The sequence below is a fragment of the Mandrillus leucophaeus genome, unplaced genomic scaffold, assembly GCF_000951045.1.
Source record: "Mandrillus leucophaeus isolate KB7577 unplaced genomic scaffold, Mleu.le_1.0 Scaffold93, whole genome shotgun sequence".
Classification (NCBI taxonomy): Eukaryota; Metazoa; Chordata; class Mammalia; order Primates; family Cercopithecidae; genus Mandrillus; species Mandrillus leucophaeus.
Genome location: NW_012110141.1, coordinates 1,693,246 through 1,709,191, shown reverse-complemented (window position 1 = coordinate 1,709,191; position 15,946 = coordinate 1,693,246). Strand labels below are relative to the sequence as shown.

General features: G+C 42.1%; 1 protein-coding gene across 1 annotated transcript in view; it reads left to right on the top strand.

Annotated features, from left to right (window-relative positions):
* The window catches only part of DOCK8 (dedicator of cytokinesis 8), a 291,909-nt gene that overhangs the window by 161,036 nt on the left and 114,927 nt on the right, over positions 1-15,946 (top strand). Inside the window, exons 15-18 of the mRNA XM_011970193.1 lie at positions 9,514-9,631; positions 12,002-12,072; positions 13,106-13,244; positions 13,862-13,963. Coding sequence (XP_011825583.1) covers positions 9,514-9,631; positions 12,002-12,072; positions 13,106-13,244; positions 13,862-13,963 — 430 coding nt within the window. The remainder of the gene's footprint in view (positions 1-9,513; positions 9,632-12,001; positions 12,073-13,105; positions 13,245-13,861; positions 13,964-15,946) is intronic.

The following is a 15,946-nucleotide window of genomic DNA, read 5'->3' as shown; positions in this document are numbered from 1 at the left end:
AAAGAGCATAGACTCTATCTGCAAAAAAAAAAAAAAAAGAGGCTATGAGAGAGGAAGGCAGGGGAATGTTAATCAGAGAGATATATAGAGTCTGGGAGAGACTGAAAGAGAGGCAGAGAGAAATACACAAATTAAAGACACAGACTGAGAGAAATGGAAAAATGAAGAGAGGATCTCGGAGAGATTGATTGACTTCCCAGGTAACATACAATATCTCACAATCCTGCAGAGTGTTTAAAGTTGCATTTTAAAAGGCACTCAGTTGGTTCACACAATCCTGGTAAGAAGATCATCTTAATTAGTATCATATTTTGTAGTTTTCAAAGCAGTTCTTAGGCATCATTGCATTTCAGAATTGGCTCTAGCCCTTTTATTACAGGTGATGAAATTGACTTGTTCACCTTACATTTGTAGAGCATTTTGCAATTTTTTGAAGGACATTTCCACCCATTATCTAATCACAAGTCTTCATAAATCCCATCTCCCCTGGTATAAAAGCAACTTAAATTACAGGTGCTACTGAGATTCACAATGCAGCCCACAAAATCAGCAAATATTTTTTCTTTGTTTCCTCCTTTTTTAAAAAAGGCGTATATTTGACATTACTACTTTGTTTCGGCCTGCATATTGAAATAACAAAAATAAAACCAAAATTGACACCAATTTCATTTCAAAATAAAATCTACTTTTTTCACTTTCCCACATCATCTTCTAGCTGCTAGCCTTCATGCATATTCAATTTTTGCATATTTACAGCCCTGTCAAAGATAAAATTTAATTTTCTGCATTTTCACTCAACATTATACACTGAGTATTGGCTCATCTCAGTCCCACTTTCAAAGAGACACCCAGGAAATAGAAGCAACAAGGGTTATTCGACCTTAAACAACTACCGATGATACTCTGGCTCTCTTTGGGATTTTTAAGGCCCTGTAAGTAAAATATTATCAGATTACAGAAGGCTTGGGATTCTAGCTTTATCACATGACTGATTGGTCCTCCATGTTCTCCTTGGCAGATGTGGGAATCAGTGACACAATGTTTTTTACTCAAAACATGGTTTAGCTTACCATCACCAGGAATGGCCAATGCATACGCATTCGCACTGTGAAGGTTTATTTGCACCTCCACTCTTCTTAACCAGGCTTTTTCACAGAAGAAATAACCCCAACTTCATGAACCCTATTCCCATGACCTATTTGCCAATCTGTTAAAATAATGGCCAACTCAAATGATCAGTAATGATTGACTCACCATGACATCATCCATCACCTTTGTCACTGGAAGCCCATTTGCCTTGAAGAGTGCTGCATCTTCCGACTTTGCTCCAGCAACTTCAGCTCCTCATTAAATCCCTCCCTGTAGGTCATCCCTGCAACCAGTTGACACTGGAGCTCAGCAGCCTGCTGAGGGGGGCCTTCACCCCTTTTGTTGAGCTGCTCCTCTCTCCTCTCAAAGCCCTCTTTCCTTCTCTCCTGCTGGCTGACCTAGAAGCTCAGCTAAAGAGGTGTTCGAGGTGTCCAGTTGCTTAAACAGGTGGCTCGTGTGCTTTTTGCTGTAACTCACTTGCTCCTTGAGCTCAGCTCCAAGCTGTAGAAGACCATGGGAGAGCACATTGATGTCATCTGGGGAATAAGTAACAGGGTCAGGTTTCTCTGTCTGTTTCCTTGCACCAGATAAAGAGTAGGATAAACTTGGGAGAAGCCAAAGTGATGTTTTTGCATTGTGGCTTTGAATGATTTCCAGGTCCCTTGGTTAACCTATTCTCAGCAAAGGAAATAGAAGGTGGTCCCAAGATGGTAAGAGCAGAGTGTTTGGCTGAAAATTTGATCTAAAAATGACCAGATTCCACAGATTAACCCCAGAGCTGCTCAATTACAGCAGTTTAAAAATAAGTTGAGGGCTCGTTGCTAAATCAGTGGAAAGAATTTGGAGTTTCCAAAATAGTTTGTAATCAAGAAAAGCCATCTGACAGGGCCTTGGAGGGGAAATTGCTGATGAATATCAAATGCCCAGTTCTCTATGTGGTGATATATGTGACTGAAGAAAACCGCTTTTGTCCACATTTGGAGAAAGATAAGATTATACTAAATGCCTAGCACAGACACTGGACCTTCAGTTACTTAGAAAACTTTCAAAATAACTTTGCCATAACAAGTGGCAAATTATTAAGGTCATGGGCTGTCCTCTCAAAAATACTTAGATAACATGATTCTCTGGCTAGTATGAGACGCTTAATTGATCACATATGAAGCATATGAGCCTGTTTATCAGTTCGTTAATAATTATTCTTATCTGGCTTGGACTCCGGGTTACTGGCCACGCAGGCAGATCTTCCCTCCCAAAAGAAAACATTATTATTCTTTTGTATTCATTTCTTTAAAAGCATGCAGATTTAACAAAACATACTACTTAGCACTCTTACTGATTTAGAAATATGATGACCCTTAGGAAATGCATCTCCTTAAAAGAAATTCCAGGCAAACTCATTTACCCTTCCTGAGAGTTAGTTTCCTGGCCTTCAAAAAATGGGATGTTGGACCAAATTATCTTGAGTTTCCTTCCAGCTGTGTGCTCGGTGGGGAGTGCTGGCAATGTGGGGCAGGACACTGAATATCTGTGGTGGTGATGTTCGGATACAGGGGTGAGCAACCCCTTTGGAAGCAATGGGCAAAATTGCTGAGCAGTGGTGGGGGTGCACGGGAATGGGTGGCGGTGCCCTGGTATTGGAATGTAAGAGACGAGTGTGGTGAGAGCAGTCTGGCAGGGCTACTACTGTTAGGATTTACACAGTCCCTTTCATCCAGCTACTTCAAAGCACCTTCACAAACTTTGGCTCATTATGCCTTCAAACACAGCATTCAAGAAAGGTTGATCGGCGTCTTTTAATTAATTCAAAGATGATGAAGCTAAGCATTACAGAATATAAAGGGATTCTTCCAAAAGTATGCTGCACTGTAGAGGGGCAAGATATATCAAGTGTTCACCACAGCTTTCTAACTGAAACAAGGAAATAACCTAAACACTTATTTTTAGAGGAGACCAGTGTAAATTATGGCATATTCACAACATGCAATGATATGCACCCATTAAAGTCATGTTTATTGAAAACAGTCACATTGGGGAAATGGTCATAACTGAACAATATTTGGTGGCATAAGAAAAGATAAAACTTTGTACATACAGTATGACAAAAATGTTTAATGTGGCCGGGCATAGTGACTTACGCCTATAATTCCAGTACTGTGGGAGGCCAAGGCAGGAGTATCACTGAAGGCCAGGAGCTCAAGACCAGCCTGGGCACCATAGTGAGACCCTGTCTCTACAAAAAATTTAAAAATTACCCAGGTGTCCTGATGCATGCCTACTATTGTAGCTACTTGGGCGGCTGAGGCTGGAGGATCACTGGAGCCCAGGAGGTCAAGGCTGCAGTAAACCGTGATCACACCACTGCACTCCAGCCTGGACAACAGAGTGAGATCCTGTCCTGTCTCAAAAATAGGAAAAAAAAAAAAAAGTTTCATGTGTAGAGGGGAAAAGGCTAAATGGAAATGTGTTAAAGTCTTAACAGTGATCCTCCTCAGTGCAGTGGTATAGTGGGTGGTTGCTATGCTTTTCTTTATACTTTTATGTACTTCTAAGTTATGCAAGGTTAAAAAAAATGGGCACACATGACTTTCATAATCATCTCTGAATATGATAATCATATGATTATGAAAGAGGGAGTGTGTATGTGAAAGTGGAATGGACCAATTAAATAGAATGGTAGGGAAGACCTCAGAAGATATGACATATGAGCTAACTCCAAAGATGAGAAGAACCAGTCATTTAGTGAATGGAGAAGCACTCTGGGGAACAGAGGCATGAAGGAAGGAAGAAATTTGGAATGTTCTAGGTTTTGAAAAAAGGCCAGCATGGGAGAATGGTGAGAGATAAGGTCAGAGCCATTGCCAAGGGCAAGGTCATGTAGGACCCGTGATAAAAAGTTTGGGAAACCCTTGTAGGGGCCTGACATAATTTATTTTACATTTTTGAAAGATCCTTCTGACCAATATATGAAGAACATTGTAAGAGGCAAGTGTAGAAGCCAAGATCTATTGAGAAGGCGTTGCAGGGGTCCAGGTGAGAATGAGGGTGGTTCGGAGTGGAGAGACAGGGACAAGGTAGGTTGGAGTGTGGGTCTGACTTGCTAGCCGTGTGGAGGAAATAATTATCATAATAACTATCATTTATGTTTTTAGAGGGCCATGTAACTGCAGGATGTTTTCAATGTTCACATTTATACGTTTACAGACTTTGTACTTGATAAGGTACAGAAGTAAATCATGTGTCGTAAATCATGCGTTTAGAAGCATATGCCATGCTTCTATTATAGTAATGACGATAATAGAAGTCTACTGCTAGTCATAAAACTTATCTGTTCAGAGAAGGCTTTTTTTTTTTTTCCAAAGAAGTCTTCTAGGTTTCAGTTGTTGCTCATTAATGCTCACCACAGCCCTTTGAGGTCGGCACAATTATGCTTTGGATAAGCTTTGGAAAAGCTAAGTAACTTGCCAAAGGCCATGCAGTGCAAGGTTAAAAAAAATGGGCACACATGACTTTCATAATCATCTCTGAATATGATAATCATATGATTATGAAAGAGGGAGTGTGTATGTGAAAGTGGAATGGACCAATTAAATAGAATGGTAGGGAAGACCTCAGAAGATATGACATATGAGCTAACTCCAAAGATGAGAAGAACCAGTCATTTAGTGAATGGAGAAGCACTCTGGGGAACAGAGGCATGAAGGAAGGAAGAAATTTGGAATGTTCTAGGTTTTGAAAAAAGGCCAGCATGGGAGAATGGTGAGAGATAAGGTCAGAGCCATTGCCAAGGGCAAGGTCATGTAGGACCCGTGATAAAAAGTTTGGGAAACCCTTGTAGGGGCCTGACATAATTTATTTTACATTTTTGAAAGATCCTTCTGACCAATATATGAAGAACATTGTAAGAGGCAAGTGTAGAAGCCAAGATCTATTGAGAAGGCGTTGCAGGGGTCCAGGTGAGAATGAGGGTGGTTCGGAGTGGAGAGACAGGGACAAGGTAGGTTGGAGTGTGGGTCTGACTTGCTAGCCGTGTGGAGGAAATAATTATCATAATAACTATCATTTATGTTTTTAGAGGGCCATGTAACTGCAGGATGTTTTCAATGTTCACATTTATACGTTTACAGACTTTGTACTTGATAACACTGAATATCTGTGGTGGTGATGTTCGGATACAGGGGTGAGCAACCCCTTTGGAAGCAATGGGCAAAATTGCTGAGCAGTGGTGGGGGTGCACGGGAATGGGTGGCGGTGCCCTGGTATTGGAATGTAAGAGACGAGTGTGGTGAGAGCAGTCTGGCAGGGCTACTACTGTTAGGATTTACACAGTCCCTTTCATCCAGCTACTTCAAAGCACCTTCACAAACTTTGGCTCATTATGCCTTCAAACACAGCATTCAAGAAAGGTTGATTGGCGTCTTTTAATTAATTCAAAGATGATGAAGCTAAGCATTACAGAATATAAAGGGATTCTTCCAAAAGTATGCTGCACTGTAGAGGGGCAAGATATATCAAGTGTTCACCACAGCTTTCTAACTGAAACAAGGAAATAACCTAAACACTTATTTTTAGAGGAGACCAGTGTAAATTATGGCATATTCACAACATGCAATGATATGCACCCATTAAAGTCATGTTTATTGAAAACAGTCACATTGGGGAAATGGTCATAACTGAACAATATTTGGTGGCATAAGAAAAGATAAAACTTTGTACATACAGTATGACAAAAATGTTTAATGTGGCCGGGCATAGTGACTTACGCCTATAATTCCAGTACTGTGGGAGGCCAAGGCAGGAGTATCACTGAAGGCCAGGAGCTCAAGACCAGCCTGGGCACCATAGTGAGACCCTGTCTCTACAAAAAATTTAAAAATTACCCAGGTGTCCTGATGCATGCCTACTATTGTAGCTACTTGGGCGGCTGAGGCTGGAGGATCACTGGAGCCCAGGAGGTCAAGGCTGCAGTAAACCGTGATCACACCACTGCACTCCAGCCTGGACAACAGAGTGAGATCCTGTCCTGTCTCAAAAATAGGAAAAAAAAAAAAAAGTTTCATGTGTAGAGGGGAAAAGGCTAAATGGAAATGTGTTAAAGTCTTAACAGTGATCCTCCTCAGTGCAGTGGTATAGTGGGTGGTTGCTATGCTTTTCTTTATACTTTTATGTACTTCTAAGTTATGCAAGGTTAAAAAAAATGGGCACACATGACTTTCATAATCATCTCTGAATATGATAATCATATGATTATGAAAGAGGGAGTGTGTATGTGAAAGTGGAATGGACCAATTAAATAGAATGGTAGGGAAGACCTCAGAAGATATGACATATGAGCTAACTCCAAAGATGAGAAGAACCAGTCATTTAGTGAATGGAGAAGCACTCTGGGGAACAGAGGCATGAAGGAAGGAAGAAATTTGGAATGTTCTAGGTTTTGAAAAAAGGCCAGCATGGGAGAATGGTGAGAGATAAGGTCAGAGCCATTGCCAAGGGCAAGGTCATGTAGGACCCGTGATAAAAAGTTTGGGAAACCCTTGTAGGGGCCTGACATAATTTATTTTACATTTTTGAAAGATCCTTCTGACCAATATATGAAGAACATTGTAAGAGGCAAGTGTAGAAGCCAAGATCTATTGAGAAGGCGTTGCAGGGGTCCAGGTGAGAATGAGGGTGGTTCGGAGTGGAGAGACAGGGACAAGGTAGGTTGGAGTGTGGGTCTGACTTGCTAGCCGTGTGGAGGAAATAATTATCATAATAACTATCATTTATGTTTTTAGAGGGCCATGTAACTGCAGGATGTTTTCAATGTTCACATTTATACGTTTACAGACTTTGTACTTGATAAGGTACAGAAGTAAATCATGTGTCGTAAATCATGCGTTTAGAAGCATATGCCATGCTTCTATTATAGTAATGACGATAATAGAAGTCTACTGCTAGTCATAAAACTTATCTGTTCAGAGAAGGCTTTTTTTTTTTTTTCCAAAGAAGTCTTCTAGGTTTCAGTTGTTGCTCATTAATGCTCACCACAGCCCTTTGAGGTCGGCACAATTATGCTTTGGATAAGCTTTGGAAAAGCTAAGTAACTTGCCAAAGGCCATGCAGCTAACAGAAGCAAAAGCAGAATTCGAATCTCAGCTCTCTGCCTCCAGAGGGAACACCTTTTACCCCTCTCTGATATGACCGCTCCACAGACATTAGCTCTGCTTTTTTGATTGGTGGCAGTGGAGATGAACAGAAGTGAACAGTAAGCAGAGAGGGGTCTGCACCCCACACACATCCCTGCACCCCAACTGTAAACTGCCATCATCATTTACTGTATCCACGTCCACTCCTGACAGCATCAGCGGCTCAGTCGTATCCACCTGCATCAGGGTTTTAGGCTGCCTCAGTTTAGACAGAGTAAGATTTGGGAAGTGCTGCTAAGGCAGCCAGTGGTTGAGTAGAAACAGCACTGTACTGGATCTCTGCCTGCTCTGTGGCTCATTCATCATGTGTCTCATCTTTAAAAGTTAGGGCTCAGTCTAGGAGCCTCCTGGCCTGAGCACCCCAGAATTCTATGCTAATCCCTTTAGTGTGACATGGCCTGTCGTCTACTTTTCTGGGAAGACCATCTACACCTCACTGGTATTTGAAGCTCATTGAGTATTGTCATATATCAACCCAGAAAGTCACAGGGTACAGCAGCTCAGACTCGCTCCCAGCACCAGGCCACCCCTATTCTGCCTCCGGGGAGTCACCCAAAATAGAGAGATGGGGGTAAAATAAGACCTAGGAATGCTATTTATTTGCCTCCACGGTCTTTGAACTTGCACATCCAATGTAACGGCTCCTGTGTGTTCTTGATTGTTCCAATTATCATTTTTCCTCTCGAATACCTGAGAGCATTCACTATTTTGCAAGAAATTTGAGTAGAGAATCCCTGTGCCCTAACTTTTCTTTCCTTGATGTGGGATGTTCTTCTGTAACTAAGTAAGTTTATCTCAACGTTTCCCCCAGGTAATTTCTCAGAATGTTAAATTCATAAAATGTGCCATGAAAAGATAAATAAATGGAAGGAGTTCTGAGGTAAAAACATTTGGGGAAAGAAGAGTCTTTCTCCTTCTAAGGCATTCTCAGTGCATAGTAACCTGTTTATCTCGCTTCGCCCTGGTCTTTCCCAACCACTTTTGCTTAACCCCCCACCTTCCCCACACACTTGTTAACACTTTGCGGAACACTAAGGCTCTGTGAGATGGGCTGGGAAATGCAGGTTGACATGCCACTGTTAATACCTAGACAATTAAGGCAAACTTGTCCCTGAGAGATGTCAGGATAGCACAGTGTGAAAAGGCCATGCTTATCAGGGCTCTTATCTGAGAGAATACAGTGGTTACGAGCATGACTCTGGAACTAGACAGTCTGGGTTCAATTCCCAGCTCTGCTATTTAGTTATATAATAGGGGGTGTCTTACCTAACATCTCTGTATCTCGTTTGTTCCTCACTTGTGACATGGGGATGATGACAATGATAATAGTACCTACCTATAGGATAGCTATGAGAATTAAACAAATTAATAAATATGAAGTATTTGGAACATTGGCCTGACTCAGGATAAGGCCTGTTTAAATGTTAGTATCATTATTGTTTCTTCAAGCCAGGAATATACTTCATCAGTTATGTATACACTCATTCCTTCATTCAACAAATAGTTACTTAGTACTACTATGTCCCAGGCACTATTCTAGCTGTTGGAGATACATCAGTTAATCAGAAACATCAGAGAAAAACCCCTGGCCTTGTGGAACTTACATTTTAGTGGAACCTACTACTAATAATGCAAATAGAAAGAAAAATATATGCAAGTTACCCAGGCACTGGGTAGCCTAGTGCCTGTCCTATAGTTGTCAAATGGATGGATATATTATTCATATTGTTGTTGTTATACAGTAATTGGAGGTTTGAGCTGTCATCTTAAATAAGAACAGAAAGCTAAGCCAATACAAGTGCCGTGCCAGTAAGAAAAGGAAACTGCTACATAAAGATTAGGAAGGAAAAAAGAGAAGAATAACATTAGGCCATCATCTATGGCCATGAGTTTTATTTAAAATGAGCTGGACCTTTTTTGCTTTCTTTATGTGTGTATCAGAGATACAATTACCTCTAGGCAGATTTCCACATTCCAAGACATTAAGACTTTCTAAGCTGCAGCAGATACGTCTTTACTTGTAGCGAAACAGAGAGCGATGGAGGTTATTTTCAGATGACTGTAGCTGAAGAGGAAGAATCAAGTAATTCACTCCCTCCAATGATAATTCACTTATTAGAGGAAAAGCTTCTTTAGAAAAAGCACCCCATGAATGGAAGTCTCGGCATTCACTGAAGAACTTAGTTAAAATAAATTCTAGACCCTTTTCATTGATTCTGTATCTCTTCTTTTCCAGAAATCTTCTCTATGTCTACCCACAGAGGCTGAACTTTGTTAACAAACTAGCATCAGCCCGGAACATTACAATAAAGATCCAGTTTATGTGTGGAGAAGATGCCAGCAGCGCGATGCCGGTAAGGAGGGAAATGAACATTTGCCTCAAATCAGCGTGGGCCGCACACCCCTGTCAATTCACAGGAACCAAGTCCAGGACTCATCAGTGTACAGAGTCCGTCTATTGCAGGCCAACACTGCTCAGCATGTGCAAGGGCTTCTGTGCCCAGGATATCGATGGGGAAATAGGGTCAGTCTTACCTGACAATCTCTTTCTCAACTTACTCTGTAGTGAACTTGGAACATACAGATCATTTTAGAGGATTAAAAAAAATCATAAAGTCTTTCCATACCGCCCATAGGACTACCCCACTCTAAAGGCATACAAAGTAAAGAGATGGCTCAACACGTGCACTATGTTTGCTCAGTGTCTTCCGTGCACACACTGTACACACTGTGTTGTACGCACACTGTGTTACACACTTACCCAAGCCTCCGACCACAGTGCTAATAAATACAAAGTACTGCCTAGTAATTATAAACACACGCCACCTCCACACCATCTAGGAGTGGATCTTTGTCCTGAGGCAAAATATAAATCAAATTATATATATATATGTATATATATGTGTATGTAAATGGAGTGAGCTCCAAGGAACTTAAAATACCAGAATTTATACTTTTTAAACCATCTCCTACTAAGTGAGATAGTGGTTAGCTATTACTATTTCCCGTCAGTCATAGAATTCAGTTAATATAACTTTCTTTCTTTTTTTCTTTTTTTTTGAGACGGAGTTTCACTCTTTTTGCCCAGGCTGGAGTGCAATGGCTGCAACCTCCGCCTCCCAAGTTCAAGCGATTCTCCTGCCTCAGCCTTCCAAGTAGCTGGGATTACAGACACGTGCCACCACACCCAGCTAATTTTGTATTTTTAGTAGAGATGGGGTTTCACCATGTTGGCCAGGGTGGTCTCATACTCCTGACCTCAGCTGATCCACACGCCTCGGCCTCCTAAAGTGCTGGGATTATAGGCGTGAGCCACCGCACTCAGTTAATATGCCTTTCTAAAAAAGAAAAAGAAAAAGAAAAAAGAAAAAACCGGCCAGGCGTGGTGGCTCAAGCCTGTAATCCCAGCACTTTGGGAGGCCAAGGCGGGCGGATCACGAGGTCAGGAGATCGAGACTATCCTGGCTAACATGGTGAAACCCCGTCTCTACTAAAAATACAAAAAACTAGCCGGGGGAGGTGGCGGGCGCCTGTAGTCCCAGCTACTCGGGAGGCTGAGGCAGAGAATGGCGTAAACCCTGGAGGCGGAGTTTGCAGTGAGCCGAGATCGCGCCACTGCACTCCAGCCTGGGAGACACAGCGAGACTCCGTCTCAAAAAAAAAAGAAAAAACCTTTCTCCTAATGTCCCACCTGTCTTCCCAATGCAAGGTGCTTGAGACAGTGGTGAGGTCCTCTTAGTCCTCTCTGCTCAGACCCCTGGCATGACGCTGCCAGGAGTACCCAGTATGCTTGTGCAGATCCTGTGGCAGCCAGGATGCCCAGCCAAGGGTGACTGTGGGCTAAAATCCAGTCTGTTCTTCATTCACTGAACCCTGGGTTCTGGTGTTGGGATTACTGCATCTAGAGGAAAGAGCTTTTCTCTCTGCACAAAGGTAAGTGCACTTGTTCGTAATGCATCCTAAATGCTGCTTCAGGCCCAAGGAGGTATCTTTTTCTAAATGGCACACATGTGGATAAGGCAGTGGAGATTCAAATCACCTAAGTGACTAGGTCTATATGTTTGGAGAGAGAAGAACCTGGACCAGGGATTTCTCACTCAAGGCGAAAGTATGTAACTTTGGCCTGTTGGATAGACCTCTAGGCAGTGAGGCAGAGTGGAGAGAGTACTAGTTTTATAATCTCACAAACCTGTGGCCCTTGGTCACTAATATAGCCCCTTGGAACCTCGTTTCACCCTTCATATCTAGTTCCTCTGCACTGTGTGCTCGGGCCAGTTGTAGACCCAGCACTTCTTTTTTTTTTTCTTTTTGAGACAGGATCTCACTCTGTTGCCCAGGCTGGAGTGCAATGGTGCAATCTCAGCTTACTGCAACCTCTGCCTCCTAGGCTCAAGCAATCCTCCTGCCTCAGCCCCCCGAGTAGCGGGGACTATATGCATGTGCCACCATGCCTGGCTAAATTTTGTATTTTTTTTTTTTTTTGAGATGAGGCTTCGCCATGTTGCCAGGCTGGTCTCCAACTCCTGGGCTCAAGCCATTCTCCCACGCCGACCTCCCAGAGTGCTGAGATTGCAGGTGTGAGCCACTGCTCCTGGCCAACCCAGCACTCTTCATTGTACAAAATGCAGCTCTTTGATACCAGAACATCCTGTTGGCCTGATGATAGTCAATTTGATGTACCCAAATGTTACTGATAATTTGATCCTTTCTATACTGGTGAACAGGTCATCTTTGGAAAGTCCAGCGGGCCTGAATTTCTGCAGGAAGTGTACACAGCCGTTACATACCATAATAAGTAAGTCTATTTCAGCATTCTCAATATACGCCAAGATGCTTTCATCATCTCCTGGTTTTTCCAAGTCCCCTGGGTGGTTCCTCGTAACTATTTGTATAATTCAGGAACTGAGGGGCAAAGGAAATCCATGCCATTAACCAAGACTGAGAGAAGAACGTGTCTTCAAGAATCCAATATAGTTTTGACTTTTCTGGAAGCTTCTATTCTAGTATGATGCAAAGAGGCTGTATTACGTTAATTAAGGAAACACATTTCCTAACTTGCTTTGAGACAGTGGAGGGGACCAGAAGCACAGTCCAGCCCCACTTGCCCTGTGTCCCTGTCCGCTCCACTTGACACCTGCCCCACTGCCTGCCTAGGCTGACCAAAGGAGAAATGGAACACTCATTATTCCACTGGCAAATGGAGTCATGAGATAATGCCTACACTGTTATTCATGTTCCACAGGGAAGGGAGGGACATCTGCACAGTGTCGGACAGAATTGGATTTGATAACCTGGGCCTATTTAAGTCCTTCATTTAAGCATGTTCTGGGGTTGGGATGAGGATTAAGTGAGGTAATGTACATGAAACCCTCGTAAGCATCTAGGGCTTCATAATTCAGTTAAATCAGGTTCCTTTTTCCTCCTGCCTCATTCATTTGCTTCTACTCTTTGATGAGTGCAGCCAGGTGCTAGACTCTGTTCCTTGGGTAGAGATGGAAAAGGAGGTCACAGCAGGAGTCCAGACCTCATCCTTTCTTCAAAATAAGTTGTTGGAATTTTCCATTGTGTGTGGGGGAGTTTTTGTTTGTTTGTTTGTTTTTGTTTTTTCCTGACAAAGCCTTTAGTTCATGAACAGTTTTATGTAAGGGAAGTATATCTAATAACATAAGCTTGGTCTCAGGGACTTCCAACTTCAGAGCAGAGTAATGTAAAATGAGAAGCAAAACACCAGGCAAATTCTGAGGAGCAAAGGGGCTGTGGCGTTTTACAATCAGAGAAGTCATCATTCTTGATAAAAGTTATTTGTGTATAATGTGCTTTTGAAACAGGTCTCCTGACTTCTATGAAGAAGTGAAAATTAAGCTCCCCGCTAAGCTCACAGTAAATCACCACCTCCTGTTCACCTTTTACCATATCAGCTGTCAGCAGAAGCAAGGAGCCTCCGTGGAAACTCTCCTGGGATATTCAGTGAGTTGTTTCCAACCTGCTGACTCACACTGCAGTTGTTGGTGCATCTGAGGTCCCTGCAGAGATAAACAACCAAATTCTGTTCACTTGATTTTTTCGTGTCAGAAGTAGCAAAACATGCTAAGCCACATCATAGCAAGAGGCAGAAATTATTTGCCTTAGCAAATGTCAAATTTCAGGAATGGAAAGCTAGTGGGTGACAGATGTTGAAAGAATACTCATTTGTTTTTTAAAAAGCGTTGCAGTGTTCACTATTTCCAAATTTAATATCCATGCTTCACATATAGAACTAGCTTTGCCCCCAAGAAGAAACAATTTTTTCCTTAAAAAATATAACAGGTAAAATAAACATTGATGTTGTTCAGACACACACAAACATTGGCTACAGAGAAAAATGCTACTGCTTTAGCTCCGAAAGCAATAAATCATCAATATTACCATTTCAGGAGCTCTCGGAGATTTAAAATGCAAAGAACTGGACAGAAATTACTGCCAAAAAGAGTACTGGTCAATATCTAATCATTGTTTAGTTGCATTTGATTATTGCGAGCTAGATAAATTGCCAGAATTATATGCTGTAATAAATACCATGTTATAATTTACATCATCTGTTTCAGTGGCTGCCAATTCTCTTAAATGAACGTCTTCAAACTGGATCCTACTGTCTCCCAGTTGCCTTGGAAAAATTGCCACCCAACTACTCCATGCATTCTGCTGAGGTAATTGGCAAGCTGGCCATCAGCTGTTTCTTGTCCAGCTGTAGTCTTGGACCACCTTCCCAGACCCACTTCTCATTCCCATGTGGCCAAGGATGCTCATTGTGTTCTCTGGAGCACACCATGTTTTCAGAGAGCACATTGTTCTGATAGGATGGGAGGAATAACTGACTGTGAAGCCTCATTCTTTTAAATGTCACCAAATCAGAATGTTTAGTAGATGCAACCTACACCGAAGGCAGCATTACCTTGCATTATCTACCACAGAGGGATTCCCAGAGTAATGTGTTCTAGAAGAGGAGGCAAACTAAGGCCAATCATAATAAACAACTGCTCCCATCAAGGATCCTTATAAAAGGTTCCCAGGCCAGATTCCATCCGTTTCTGTCTTGGGTCAGTTGTCACAGCTCTCCAATAGATACCAAGGTATTTATTCCCCTAACAATCCTAATGCCAATAACCTTACCTACTTCCTGTTTCTGGCACTTCCTCTTGCCCATGCACTCTGCTGCACTGCACCCATTTAAAGGGAAGCCCAGGCGGATCACCTGAGGTCAAGAGGTCAAGACCAGCCTGGCCCAACGTGGCGAAACCCCATCTCTACTAAAAACACAAAAATTAGCCAGGCCTGGTGGTGGGTGCCTGTAATCCCAGCACTTTGGGAGGCCGAGGCAGGCAGATCACTTGAGGTCAGGAGTTCAAGACCAGCCTGGCCAACATGGTGAAACTCCGTCTCTACTAAAAATACAAAAAAATTAGCTGTGCATGGTGGCAGGTGCCTGTAATCCCAGCTACTCGGGACCTGGGAAGTGGAGGTTGCAGTGAGCCGAGATCATGCCACTGCACTGCAGCCTGGGCAACAGAGTGAGACTCTGTCTCAAAATAAATAAATAAATAAATAAATAATAAAGGGAGCCCAGGAGACTGTCCACCCTGACTACACCAGCTGTCACACTGCTGTCACACTTCTCAGTTCCTTGCATAGGTTTACATCAATAAGTATTATTTTGAAGTAAATCTCGTACATCATATTTCATTTTAGTCTGCATCTTAAAAGATAAGGGCTTTGTTTTTAAGCATCACAATACCATTGTCATACTTTAAAATTAACTGTAATTTCTTAATATCATCAAATATTCAGTCACAAATATTCAGTCACTGATCAAATTTTCAATTATTGCACTAATGATGTATTTTCAATGCTTGCTTTTTAAAATTGGTATCCAAATAAGGTCCACACACTGCTATTGGTTGATATGTCTCTGAAGATACTTTTCATCTACAGATCCTGCATCTCTTTTGTTTTCCTTGCAATTTTCAAGTTGAAGAATTTCGCAGGAATTTGAATTTAGTTTCAACCATTCCAGTCAACTTTCTTCTCTGTTCTATCACCATCCACTGCCTCGCTTCCAGCTGTTTTCCTCTTATTTTCTTTTTTCCCTAAAGAGAGACCCATCTTTTGCCCTGGGCCACAGGCACGTACCTGGTAAACCAAAACTTCTCTCCTCAAAACCATCTAAGGGGCAATCCAAGTATGTCCACAGACATTCTCTGATTGGTCTTTATGATTTGGACATCAACACCTTTCAGTAGCCCTCAAAACCACCTTCTCATCATCAAGTTGTACACTCTAATTTCTTAGAACTCCCCCATTAACTTCTTAAGCTATAGGAAAGACCTGAGTGTTGGAGAGAGACAAATCTGTGTCCAAAGTCTAGATTCTGCCACTCCCTAGCTGTGTGAATGTGGGTGAGTTGCTTACCCTCTCTGAGTCTCAAAGGTGAAACTGAGCCCATATCTGCATATGTGCCTATAAGGTTGCTGTAGGCATTAAATGAGATAATGCATGCCAAACAAGAAACTCAATTCCTAAGTAAACATTAGTTCCTGTTTCTTACGTGCCCTATGCTGTGTTTATAGATACACCTTAGCCTCTCCTAGTATCCTTTAAACCTGCACTAATCAGATAGCCACTAGCTGCATGTG